This window comes from Periplaneta americana, chromosome 15 (genome assembly GCF_040183065.1).
Source record: "Periplaneta americana isolate PAMFEO1 chromosome 15, P.americana_PAMFEO1_priV1, whole genome shotgun sequence".
In the NCBI taxonomy this organism is placed as follows: Eukaryota; Metazoa; Arthropoda; class Insecta; order Blattodea; family Blattidae; genus Periplaneta; species Periplaneta americana.
In genome coordinates this window covers 158,735,773-158,750,186 of record NC_091131.1, presented here as the reverse complement: position 1 = coordinate 158,750,186, position 14,414 = coordinate 158,735,773, and the positions used below count along the sequence as shown (strand labels likewise).

General features: G+C 36.4%; 1 protein-coding gene across 7 annotated transcripts in view; it reads right to left on the bottom strand.

Moving 5' to 3' along the window:
- The window catches only part of LOC138715483 (cGMP-dependent protein kinase, isozyme 1-like), a 280,131-nt gene that overhangs the window by 28,901 nt on the left and 236,816 nt on the right, over positions 1–14,414 (bottom strand). For all 7 annotated transcript variants that reach the window (XM_069848430.1, XM_069848431.1, XM_069848432.1 and 4 more), the window contains 2 exons: positions 11,402–11,511; positions 3,088–3,307 (listed from right to left, as the gene is read on the bottom strand). In XM_069848430.1, the coding sequence (XP_069704531.1) occupies positions 3,088–3,307; positions 11,402–11,511 (330 nt within the window). The remainder of the gene's footprint in view (positions 1–3,087; positions 3,308–11,401; positions 11,512–14,414) is intronic.

The window sequence follows — 14,414 nt, the reverse complement described above, 5'->3', positions numbered from 1 at the left end:
GCTGCTTTAGAATCAGAGAGAATAACAGCATTTTGAAATTTATCTATTCTGTATAGTAGGTGTTGGAGTGAGATATGAATAGCCATTATTTCCGCATCAAAATTTGTTGTATGATGTCCTACTGGTTGATAAAATGAGAATAACGCACACGTAATTCCTGATCCTGAGTTGTTATCGATAGTAGACCCATCTGTGTAGATATGTAACCATTCTTCTGGTGGGTATCTATTGTTCACAGCTTATAATGCCAGCGCTTTTAGTACAGGTTTGGAAGTTTCAGATTTTGTAACTGGTTCTTCTAAATCTAGTTGAATGTTAATTGGTTCGAAGGTTAGAGGGTTCTCTCTGCTTAAAATGTTTTCTTTGATCTGACAGAATGCATTCAAAACTGGTTTGTTGACTAACAACACCAGCCTGCCTTTAAGATACAGTAAATCAGGTACTACCTAAGAAAATGGCCCTGTAGATATTTTGGTGGGCTTCTAAATACTCCGTGCTTATTTGCAAGCTTGCAGTAATCGGTTCATTTTTTCATCAGAATACAGGTTTCGATTAGGCTTTCACTTAGCTTTCAGCTTCATACAGTTCCGAGGGAATTATCAAAGTTTGAATTTAAGATTGCATTTTAAGATGCAAACTAAACTTTCTTCATTGATTATAGTTCACGTTAACACTTTGTTAAAAACATAAAATTGTTTTATTACTATTTAATACGAGAAAAATTCGTACCGGCACTGGGAATCGAACCCAGGACCTCTCAGCTCTGCGCGCTGAGCGCTCTTTCCAACTGAGCTATGCCAGGACACGATCCACAGCGCCGGCCGAACCCCTCTCGTAATACATATTGGCTACTTCATAGTAGCCGTGTAGTATTTAGTGAGGTGGGCGAGACCTCAAACAAAATGAATATGTGATGTATAAAATTGTTTAGTCACACGTTAAAAAGTGTTAGAATTTTTAAAAAAGGTATATACCTTGGACAGATGGCCCGTTTCGACGTGATGTTACGTCTTCATCAGTGTCTCCTGAACTACTGATGATCTTGAATTCTGCGATGTGCATTTGTCAGTTGTAGGGGTGGGGGTATGTTGCTCTTATGGTGGGAACTGGTTGTTTGTGTGTTATGACGTATCATGACATCGAATAATGTGAGGGTACTGAACTGTAATTGTGTATTAAGTATATGTTGTGGGTATGTTATTGTATGTTTATATATTTCGTATTGTTCTAAGATGTTTAACTGTGAACTTTTTGGTGTGATGTGTAAAATTTCCATATCTGTTTCTATATTATTGTAGTCATGATTATTGTTGATAATGTGTTCTGCGTAATTTGATGTGATGTAGGGTTTTGTTATACCCACATTTTTATAGGACAGACAGGAAGATCCTTTCATACAAGAGATAATGAACATATTAAAGCTATAACCAAACCCTACATCACATCAAATTACGCAGAACACATTATCAACAATAATAATGACTACAATAATATAGAAACAGATATGGAAATTCTACACATCACACCAAAAAGTCCACAGTTAAACATCTTAGAACAATACGAAATATATAAACATACAATAACATACCCACAACATATACTTAACACACAATTACAGTTCAATACCCACACATTATTCGACGTCATGATACGTCATAACACACAAACAACCAGCCCCCACCATAAGAGCAACACACCCCCACCCCTACAAGCGACAAATGCACATCGCAGAATTCAAGATCAACAGTAGTTCAGGAGACACTGATGAAGACATAACATCACGTCGAAACGGGCCATCTGTCCAAGGTATATATCTTTTTTAAAAATTTTAACACTTTTTAACAATTTTATGTTTTTAAACTTTCTTTTGCAGAAACAATATGTGTTTATTTATTTAAATAGTTATATGTACCCTTGCAGCTTCAGGAATCTGTCCTCATTCTTATTTAACCACGTGTATATTTGTGCTCTCTTCCTAGTCGAGAGCACAATGTATTAATCCAATGCCACCAGGTTGTCTTTTCGACATTTCTGGTCTTCTCTCCTGGCCATGGCTTAGTTGTAACCCACTTCTGAGGTTGGGGCGCCTGGAAGGCGGAGTTACATTACCCCGATGATGTGATAGGATGATTATGATAATGTGGTGCCAGGAGAGGTCTTAAATCTAAACTTAACCTAAATTCCAGACCATGGACGAACACAGGAATAATCCCCTTTAAGGAAAAATTCCTGTGCTCTAACCGGGAATCGAACCCGGGACCTCATGAACTATAGCCAGAAGCTCTGACCACTAGGCTGGTCATTTTTCCAATATAAATTTCTGTTTACAGAAACAGTATCGTATTCTTATTACAATACATAACTTTCAGCCTTTTCTAAGGTGTGACACTCTTAATCTTATGCAAATTCAATGATTAGATTGGAAATGGCATTATTAGACATTTTTTTCAACATTACAACTAACATTTATCACTGTGATCAATATATTCATATATTTCAATAAAATTTTGAAGGAAATCGTTCAATAGATATGCAATGTCTCAGCAAAACTGGAAACAATGGATGAAGTGACATGAATTGACCCTGCAGTTAACACAAACTATTTTCAGAAGATAATTCTACAATCAATATAAGTGGAACACATAGCCTCTTAAAAGAGCATTTAGAAAAATATAATACATTGTAGTGGATAATACATAAAATGACATGACTGTCTGGAAATATACCTCATGTGATCAATCATGAAGTGGAGCTTTTGAATCCTGAAGATTGCGAAGTTCATACTCACAATGTTGTGAGACTTTAGAAATGTTTAAAAAAAAAATTGTGCATAAAGGAAAAGTCAACCCAGTGTTATTGACTATTTGTATGTATTTGAGAGTTTTATCATTGGAATAAAGGGTTGCTGGATAACCTACAACCTCTTCCTAATCGAGAGCACAATGTGGCAACACATATCACTACTGCACGTTCATTAGTCTACGTTATAAGGTGTAATACTGTTTATTATTCTGCATTTCTACATTAATTTAACCATTAAACAAACCCTATTCATATTCCGATGGCTCTGATTAAATAAATGCTTACTTCGATATGAAAGGACTGTCTGAACAGGCCAACATCACTCCTTTCTCGTTGTACGCATGCTCCTCTTGCTGCTGCTCCACAACGTAACATTTTTTCAGGCATTTCAAAGCAAATGTGAGGTTCTTGTCCTTGCGGTATTGTACAAGCTCCACTCTTCCAAAACCTCCCACTCCAAGAGTACCAACAATATCCATCTCGTGCAGTTCAATATAGCCATACTCTGAAACAAAATTTGTTGTAATTTTTAAATCGTTTACTCATGAAATTGATTACATTCATAATAAAATTACAAATAATTCATATTGAATTCGGAATCCTAAAAAACACTATTGATTTAAGTGTGTGCGTTCCCAGAAAGGAATGCTCTCTTCCTCTTACACTTTTTAATGTTTCCATCAGAGGTCTGCACCAAGTAGTTTATAGCATAATCCGATAGGTAGTGCACATGCATGATGGGTAAAATTGTCACGAGCGATAAATCCTCGAACGGTATAAGCCGAGCGTTAGACATTCGTTCTTGTTACAGTGATTAACTGTGTAGTAACATCATAGACGTTTATCATTTCAAAACTTTGCAGTGTTTAACTAACCTCTCCATAGTAAAACTACAAAACTTGCTTTAAAATGTAATATAAATGTTGTAGGTAAATGTTTTTTTTTTTCTTTTCCACACAGGAGTGATTTTGTTTTTGCCACATGTGATAGATGTTTTTGGATGTAAATGTTTTTTTTAATCCAATGCCACCAGGTTGTCTTTCGACATTTCTGGTCTTCTCTCCTGGCCGTGGCTTAGTTGTAACCCACTTCTGAGGTTGGGGCGCCTGGAAGGCGGAGTTACATTACCCTGATGATGTGATAGGATGATTATGATAATGTGGTGCCAGGAGAGGTCTTAAATCTAAACTTAACCTAAATTCCAGACCATGGACGAACACAGGAATAATCCCCTTTAAGGAAAAATTCCTGTGCTCTAATCGGGAATCGAACCCGGGACCTCATGAACTATAGCCAGAAGCTCTGACCACTAGACCATGAGGCTGGTCTTGGATGTAAATGTAATTATTATAAACGGAGAACACAATCACGATAACGCAAGAACTGTATTAAGTTTTCTAGTAATAATAATAATAATAATAATAATAATAATAATAATAATTAGTGTATCAATCTTTGCGTCTGTAACAGTTGTGCAGCATGATTATTCGTTTTATTGTATTTTCTGTGACTAATATTGTTATTAATCTACTGCTATATCAATAATATTTTGTAAAACGTTTCTACATTGTCGCAGTATATAGGTGGAACACTACGAGTATGTATGGACCTATCATATTATATATGTGGTAAATCAAATATTGAATAATTATTAATTACCAATAATAACTGTATATCGAAGTTTTTCATACTATTTTATTTATAACTTCATGTTCCTGTTTTGGTACGTTCCATTGACTGTTCCATTAAACGTTTGTCATAAACGCAGAAAATAAAGCCTTATTTTTACCGTGTGAGCAAAACATATGTGTATCTTATCTGTCGCCTTCCATACAAGATAAGACATGTCGGTGAGATGACCTTGTACTGTGCTTCTATTTATTACGAGCGGATCACGATCGATCTTATCTCACTCGAGTGTGCGACACTCGACTGAGTTCAAGCAAGCGATTTAACTCCAATGCAGCACTCTGGTTTCCATGAATATAATGCAGAATATAGAAGAAATTAGAATCAAAAATAACATACCAGTAACCCCTATCACAATATTATGTGCTGATGTTCAGATATTACAGTCAATTGAGAAGATAATCTTCAGTATGTAACATTCACTTATTCGTAGTATTCTCCCCAAGGGCAGGTCTTTCACTGCAAACCCAGCATTCTCCAATATTTCCTCTTTTCCGCCTTTCTCTTAGTCTCTGCATACGATCCATATATCATAATGTTGTCTATCATCTGATATCTTCTTCTGTCCTGAACTTTTCTCCCGTTCACAATTCCTTCCAGTGCATTCTTCAGTACCGGTATGCAATTTCTTCCTAGCCAGTGGCCCATCCAAAGCACTTCAATAGTCTTTTCCTTATTTTCTTTTCCAGAATTCTATAGAAAATGCTCTTTTTTCCATTAAAAGCTTCCTTTGCCATTGTTATCCTACTTTTGACTTCCTTGCAGTAACTCATGTTAATACTTACAGTAGACCCCAAGTATTTGAAGCTGTTCATTTCTTCTACAGCCTCGTTTCGAATTCGCACGTTTACATTCTTTATTTTTCTTTCGATAAGCATGGTCTTCATCTTGTTTGGATTTACCTTCATCTCATACTGCTCGCAGCTGTCATTTAGTTTCAGTAGCATATCTCTAAGTATCGTCTGCTAACAATGCCATATCATCAGCAAAATCTTATGCACTTTAATCCTCTACTACTATTACTCCTCCCATGTTTTGACAACAGTTCTTCATTAAATCTTCCAAGTAGATGTTAAACAGCATAGATGATGAATGGCATCCTTGTCGTGCTTCTCTTCCTATTTCTTTTCCTTCTGACACATCTTTTGCAATCCTGATTATAACTCGTTGTTTCATATAAAGGTTACTGAATAGCTTTCTCTCTTTCCAGTCCACAGCTATTTGCTTCAAGATACCCGCAAGATTATTCGAATGCACTTTGACAGAAGCCTTCATTAAGTCCGCAAATATTACAGAGGCTCATTTCTTTATTTTTCTGTAGGTATAATATGAAATTTTCTTGTAAAAGATCTTCTGCAATAATATTCCTATGAAAATCGCCAACATGAAGTGAGACTGCAATGGATTATGGTTCATATGTTATCATACACTGCATACAATTTTTCTTTCTTAATTATATCTTAATTTAGTGCTTTTATTACATTAAACAATATAATTTAAAGTAAAGTATCCAACTGAGGATCTACAGTATGTTGACAAATAATACACCAATATATGGAAATTAAATTTGAGCTAGCGGAAATCTATATGCAAACAAACTTCAACCAGATAGAATTCTTCGAAACACAACAGCAACACCTGGATGGACCAGAAAATGATTAATGAAATTATGTGGGAGCTTCAGGTTGTACCAATTTTAGACAAGATTCATAAATATAAAAGGAATTGACGCAGAAATTAATGAGAAAAAACTCACTGATAAAATTGAAAACCTGAAGAGAAAAAATTAATTGGCAGACCTCTGAAGAGAATGACAGATAAAATTAATTATTGGTAGTTCTAAATTGGTGAAGTAAAGTGCTATTATTATTAATATTATTATTATCATGATCATGATCATCATCATCATTATTGCTGTTGCTGCTGCTATTGTTATTGTTATTTGCTTGCAGTGCTGTCTTCTTTGGGTAGCAATAATTTTTGAAGTGTGTGGGACTTTGTGGTTTTAGATTCTATCTTGACTGCATCAGCTCATACCTTGTACTCAACTGATGAATTGTTTATGCTTATAAATTGAATTAGTCGGCTTACGATGTAGCGTATATATATTTTTTTTTACTTGTTTCACACTTTAAATCTGCTATGCTCGTTTATGATCCATATGATACAATTTAATGACATCAATATGGAGGATGCAGAATACGACCTATAGGCTGTAATATAGAGAGCAGTAACTAAAAACCGAGCAACACTACGTTTCTACTAAAATTAAATGAATTTGGGTGATCAAATGAAGCTGCCTCATTAAGCTTACATTAAGTATACACCAAGTAATTACTTTCAAATCTATAGTTAAATCATTTGAGGTTTTTAATAGCAAAAGAAATGCATTTTTAAAATTATTATTATTATTATTATTATTATTATTATTATTATTATTATTATTATTATTATTATTAATTCATTTAGTGTTCTACCCAAGGACAGGTCTTTCACTGCAAACCCAGCTTTCTTCAGTCTTTCCTATTTTCTGCCTTCCTCTTTGTTTCCTCATATGATCCATATATCTTAATCCTGTCTATCATCTGATATCTTCTTCTACCCCTAACACTTCACCCATTCACCATTCCTTCCAGTGCATCCTTCAGTAGGCAGTTTCTTCTCAGCCAGTGATCCAAACAATTCCTTTTTCTCTTCCTGATCAGTTTCAGCATTATTCTTTCTTCACCCACTCTTTCCATCATAGCATCATTTCTCATTCTGTCTGTCCACTTCACACGTTCCATCCTTCTCCATATCCACATTTCAAATGCTTCTATTCGCTTCTCTTCACTTCGTCTTAATGTTCATGTTTCTGCCCCATACAATGGCACACTCCATACAAAGCTCTTCACTAGTCTCTTCCTTAGTTCTTTTTCCAGAGGTCCGCAGGAGATGCTCCTTTTTCTATTAAAAGCTTCCTTGGCCATTGCTTCCTTCTTTTCGACTTCCTGGCTGCAGCTCATGTTACTGCTTGTAGTACACCCCAAGTATTTGAAGCTGTCCACTTGCTCTACTGCCTCATTTAGAATTCGCAAGTTTATCTTCTGCATTTTTCTTCCTATGACCATGCTCTTCGTCTTATTTGCATTTATCTTCATCCCATACAGTACTGTTCACAGCTGTCATTTAGCTCCAGTAGCATATCCTTCAGTATCATTTCCTCTTCTGCTAAAAACGCCATATCATCAGAAAATCTTATGCACTTTATTCTTCTTCCTCCTGCTATCACTCCTACTATGTACTGAAAACAGTTCTTTATTAAATCCTCCAAGTAGATGTTGAACAGGGTAAGTGATAAAAGACATCCTTGATGTACTCCTCTCCCAATTTCACTTCCTTCTGACATTTCTTCTCCTATCCTGATTTTCACTCGTTTCATATAAAGATTACTGAACAGTCTTCTCTCTTTCCAATCCACGGCAATTTTCTTTAGGATTCCCATTAGTTTATTCAAATCCACTCTGTTAAAAGCCTTTTCTATGTCCACAAATACTACATACACTTCTTTATTCTTCCCCTAGTATCTTTCTTCTATTATCTGTAGCAGTCCAATTATTATTATTATTATTATTATTATTATTATTATTATTATTATTATTATCATCATCATCATCATCATGATTATTATTATTATTTACATAAATGGCTTTTAATGGTCTGCTACTCCTCCACCCAGGGCCTTCAGATAAGTTATTTTTTTTACTTGGTTATTTAACAACACTGTTTCAACTAGCAGGTTATGGGTGATAGGATTGGTGATAGCGAGATGTTTTTTCGACGAGATGAGCAGCGGATTCGCCTTACAGTTCGGGCAAACATCGCAAAAAGCCCAGCCAGGTAATCAATCCAAGCGGGGATTGAAGCTGTGCCCAAGTGCAACTCCGTATTGGCAGGCAAGTGCCTTAGTTGACTGAGCTACGTCGATGGTGATAAGTTATTGGTTCAACTAACTTCTTGTGGGATGGGATCGTAGTGATTCCATAAAGGTGAAGAGTACCGTGGATATACAGCCTATCGTTTTCCTTTAAGAGGATTTTCTCGAACATAAACTCTTTGAAAATTTCGACCATAGGAAGAAATTCATATGGAATTTCATCAAAGAATGTGCGAAAGTTGCATCATCTTATGGTGGAGCAAAAGCAAGTGCAAACATCATGTTTGTTGAATTTTTATCGAATGATCCTCATCACTGTTGTATAGTTCACTTTGAGTTTTCCTATATGAAGACTGCTTTAGGTACATTGTTACCAACAGAAAATTTAGCCATTTGTATTACCTGTCATTATTCATTGTGGAAGGGTTACCTCATACTGCAACCTTCTGAGAGTTTCGTACCACTATGAACACCTTTGTATAAGCAGTCTCTTCTTTCGACTGAAGAAGAGCATAAATGTAAGGAAGAGATAGAGTTTGTTCTCTTCCGTGATTGTCCATTGACTGATGGAACAAAGAATAGCAGAAACTTGGAAAAATATTTGCGTACTGTACTGCATTTAAAATTTTCGTCGACATACCATGTGCTGTTGTTCATCAACTTTGTTACATTTTCACGAATCCCAAATATCAGCATTCTCCTACATCTAAGTTCTGAACCTCATCTTTGAAAGTATCGTATAATAGAAACTTGTACCCTGGCAGTATTTCCTTGTATTTATTTGGCAGTACATCAAACTCTTAGATTGTACGTGGGTTAACTTCTGACGAACCACTGCATTGCTCAAATTCTTTCTGTCAGGGAGAACAGCTAACACACCAGAAGAAACTTCTCTCAGTTCATTTCTTTGGGAATATTGGATTGGGAAAAAAAGAATTGGAAGTTCCAAACAATTATAAATAAATAAAGGAAAGCGCACTAATGTGCATTGATGCGGTGGTTATCTACTGTTTCCTACTACTGGGTGTTCATTTCAAAGTGTGTCATGACGTCACTGTTGTTGGGTCACCGATTTGAAGCGAGTTTCAGCTGATATGTTAGAGAAGTTGCCTATTATTTAAGGCGTTCTTTAATCTGAACTTGAGAACGTGTACGGTATAACTTGAACGTCGTAGCAACAGATGGCGGTCTGTACGGTCTGTGTGCTACCATAACCTCTTTCGAACTGTGTTTTGCGCCGGCAAGTCGTACGCAGGGTATTTGTTATCATCGGTTGCGTACGGTAACATTCCACAACACAAATCAAATGCTCCGTGTTCATGTTGACCGTCGAAGTTAATGTCAACAAATACGTAAGTAATCGTCTTAACCCTCTCCCCATATCCCGACAGTACGTATTTCCAAACAGTTCACATTCCTGCCACTACCGGCATTATCGTACGTATCGGTACGTACTCTTCAGAATGAACACCGTACTTGCTAGCCATCTTCTCTGCCTCTTAGGTTATACACCTGAGCTGCGGAAGTGTAGGAAGATTGAATTCTCTAGGCTCATCAACTAGCCACATGACGGCGTACAGCGAGCCAAGACACATTTTGAACTGAACACCCAGTATACTCTGTCAGGGATCATGTTCTTTTAGTGCAAATCGAGATGTGGTATCATTCACATTGTTTTCCGCACAGGTTGCACACACAATTGTCCGCTGGCTCGTGGTATCCTTGTTTGACACACAGCTTGTGGTGGAAACCATGTACCGACAGTCTTGTTAGGGTGCTGCGTAATTCCTGGTTTGGTCTTGTCCAGCTGCGATCGACCATGGCATCTGTGGAGTAGAAGTCTTCCCAGATCTCGTCTCTCTTTCTCCGTCGATCGTGTAGAACTTCTTCTGATTTTTCTGCTGATGGCAGTAGCAGTTGCGAACGTAGATCCTCAATGAGAAAGGTTTTCCTTGCAAGCTCGTATACTAGGCGCGATGGTGTGTGTATAGATAGGCCTAGAGTTTTCTTTAGGAATCTCTTTGCTTCTATGATTTCTAGGGCCTTTTTGGAGAGGTGCGTCCAGGTTATTGCTATTCCATAAGTCAGGATTGGTAGGATTTTGCTGTGAATAAGGCCATTGCGGTTTCCAGGGATAAGCTCTGTAGTTGTGTGATGTCATATACTGCTATTGTCGTGGCAATTGCTCTTTCTCTTGTGTGCATATGGAAGGATGTGCCGGTGGTTTGAGGAGTCACTCCTAGATATTTGAAGTGGTTCACAATCTGTAACTTCTTTCCGTTGAGCATGATGTGTTCTTTTTCTGCTATTTTGCCTCCTTTTCTGAAAATCATTTGTACAGTTTTGTTTTCATTTATTTCTAGCCTGTTTATATCTGCTCAGTTTCAAGGTTTGTTTAAAGCTTTCTGAAGTTTGTGGGGGTTCCAAACAATTGGGGATACAAATTTTTGGGGGAAATGTCCTTGGGGGGAAAAAAAGTTTGGGACAAGTGTACTGCAATTTTTTATACAAAAATTATTTATGGTGATTGTACTAATTTTAGTATTAAAATATAATTATTAATATGGAGTTCCATTATGACATCCCATTTGTTATGACTTATATTCATTAATAAAAGAAGGTTAACATTTTCCTTTCTTTTTCTTTATTCTACAAACTACTGACAAAGCAGCAACGCTATAAGGGAAATAGTTCGAGATTTTGATGGATATATACTTGTTGATACTAAAACAAGTCTTTTTTTTCAAGTCAGATTAATGAGCAATTCTTTTACGATGGTGAATATTACAAGAGAAGCCAGGTCAGTCTAATTTCTTTTCTGATAAGGAAAGAAGGGAGAAAATATGAAAAGCCATAGGCTACAAAATAAAATAAAAAATCTGGCTTCTATTATGAAAGCGTAATATGAAGTGTGTAGGTACATCTTTTGAGATACTGATAACTTATGTTAAGCTAGTGATTTTAACAACATAAAATAGTTTTGAGGTTCCTCACCTAGATTAGTATTCTGTTTGGTACGCTCCCAGGATTCTCTCTTCGTATTGCTGTACATGTCAACATTGTTTTTTATTTGTTCCAGATCACCCAGCAACTGGATGAAGTGCCTGAAAAGGAATGACACATTTTGGTACCGAAATTTTGTAATAATTAAATGCTGACTAATTAACAGATATAATAAGAATTATTAGAAAAATAAACGCTCTGCTAATACTCTTTCATTACCTGTATTACACAATTGAAGTAGATTTGTACCATTGCTACCAAGTGTAGTCACTTAGACCTTTCTGTACTTCATTAGCATACCCTGATTTTTTCAAATTTCATTATTCAGGCTAGGACAATGAAATTTATTATTCCTAAAGAAACAATTATAAGTGGGGATGATAACTAGCATGGTTTATTTTTTTTTACTTGCTTATTTAAAGACGCTGTATCAACTATTGGGGTGGAATTGGTAATAACGAGACGGTAATTGGCAAGATGAGGCCTAAGATTCGCTATAGATTACTTAAAATTCGCCTTATGGTTGAGGAAAACCTCGCAAAAAATCCAATCACGCAATCAGCTCAAACGGGAATCGAACCCGCGTCCAAGCGCAGCAGACAAATCATTTGATGTAAGAGTAATGGAACGGAGAAAAATTCCCTCCGGCGCCTGGATTTGAACCCGGGTTTTCAAATCCCGGCAAACTCACTACTGCCTGAGCTACGCTGGTGGCTGATTTAATCTTGTTTTGGTGAGAAAAACAGTAAAAATTGTTTGTATTCCTCTCATTTGGAGGTAAGATTATTTTGCGTATCATAAATTTGAGACATGGAACCTCGAGTTTTACTTCTTTCTGAAGGAAGTCATGTTAATGAATTTTATCATCCTTAACTGTCAAGTTTGAACCAAGAACCTCGATTTAATGGCAAGCATAATAACCACTTGATTACCGAGCACAGCTGTCTACTGACTGTTAACCAAAGTGTTACATGCATCCTACTTGTGCTGTAGTTGGGCTGGAATGGAGCTAATTCTACGAGGGCCATTTCATAAATAATGCACACAATTCTTTTTTACTTACACATTTATTTTTTTTACAGTATCTCTTAACGCTTTCTGACCAGGATTTACGAATGCGCAAGATCATAGGGACACCATGGAGATACAAAAAAAGCAATCCTCTTCCTAATAACAGCTGGCCAAGGAAGTGGCGGGTACTGCACTCTACCGGTAAAGAAAGAAACTACTTCTGAGAATACCAAATGGAATCAACAGACAAATCATTTGATGTAAGAGTAATGGAACGGAGAAAAATTCCCTCCGGCGCCTGGATTTGAACCCGGGTTTTCAAATCCCGGCGCCAGAGGGAATTTTTCTCCGTTCCATTACTCTTGCATCGTATGATGACGCAGAATATCTGCATGGAAATATCATATGTACTTCGGTACATTAAAATAATATAAATCATATGAGTCAGAGATTACAGAAATGGTAATGATTCCAAATGGACTCATTCGAGCAGAAAGGGTTAACAGTCCTTCAATATAGTCTCCCTGCTTCTCAATGACTAAACCCCAACGTCTGGGAAGCTTTAATATTCCATCCAAGGCACCTCTTCTGTTCATCTGTCAAATGGTTCGAGTAATGGTGGCAGAAAGCTCTTCCACAGAAGCAAAACAACGGCCACACATAGGGTCTTTCAACTTTGGGAACAAGTAGAAGTCTGGTCCAGACTGTAGGGAGCATGAAGTAACATTTCCTATCCGTACAATAGTCAGTGAAAGAAGTTACATATGAGGAAATCTGGGGTTTTCTGAAATAGACTGTAAGGTGAGTTCCTCTTAATTTTTTTTTCCAACTACAGCACGGATCCTACTTAATGTTTTCGTAAGGAAGTCAACAAAATGTAAGGAAAAATATGTAATCGAAATATCAGTTTAATATGATCCTTAATGTTACTTGTAAGGTATTATATTGTTTTAATTTATTAAAAGTAGATTTAAAAATGGGAATGCTTTAACCACTTCCCTAATTAACCCGAGTTAACTCATGTGAGTCCTATTTTCGCTGCTAAGGATTATTATCCCGAATATATACGTTTGCATCATTTCATTAACCTTTTCCTGACTAGATGGCTACAGAAGTTAGTCATATTGCTACATCTGGTGGTAGGATTCCTACATTTGGTATACAATATTTGAATGCAGGAAGACACCCTTTGACTATTGAATGGTGGTAATTCGTAATATTTTCGAAAAATACACCCCGAATGTCCTATCACTCAAAGCAGGATGGCCAGGAAAATCGCCCAACCCAGTTCGGCTTACAGGTAGACATTCTCCAGAAGTTATTCCACGAACTCTGAAGAAGAACAACCAACCAGACAGGATTTCATATGTAGCATTGCGAGAGACTCAAAATACAAACAAATTCTACACAAGAGCAGATACTACTGTCCGGAATGCAATGTGCCACTGTGCGTAATACCCTGCTTTCGAGTCTTATCACACGACAAGTAACATTTAACGCCTTGATAACAGCACTGGTATTGTAGCCTACCTCATAAATTAATCCATAAAAAAAAAAACATAAGTTGGTAAATAGTTCAGGAGAAAATCAAAGTGAGACAACTACCAGAGCTGGAATCAAGGTGCACGAGATAACTTGGGATAATAATTCAGGTATGAATGAATGTCTATTTTATAGTGATTTTTTTAGGTATGTAAGAAAATTAGTGATGTACAGTGATTCTGTAATATTAAATGACCTCTATGCAAAAATAAAAAAAATATGATTCTCTTTTTTCACAAAATTGGTAAAATATATAGGCTAGTAAGGGAAGAGGTTAAATAATATAAGGAAGTGAAATAGTCTGAGATGTACCCTATTTAAAAAGAAATCTCTGATGATATTTCCGACTGTACAGCAAGACTAAGAAAATAACTTGTATGCTTTCAACATTTACAGTGCAATAAGACCATGAAGTTTACTTGTATATTAAACTTTAAGTTTTTTTATGCTC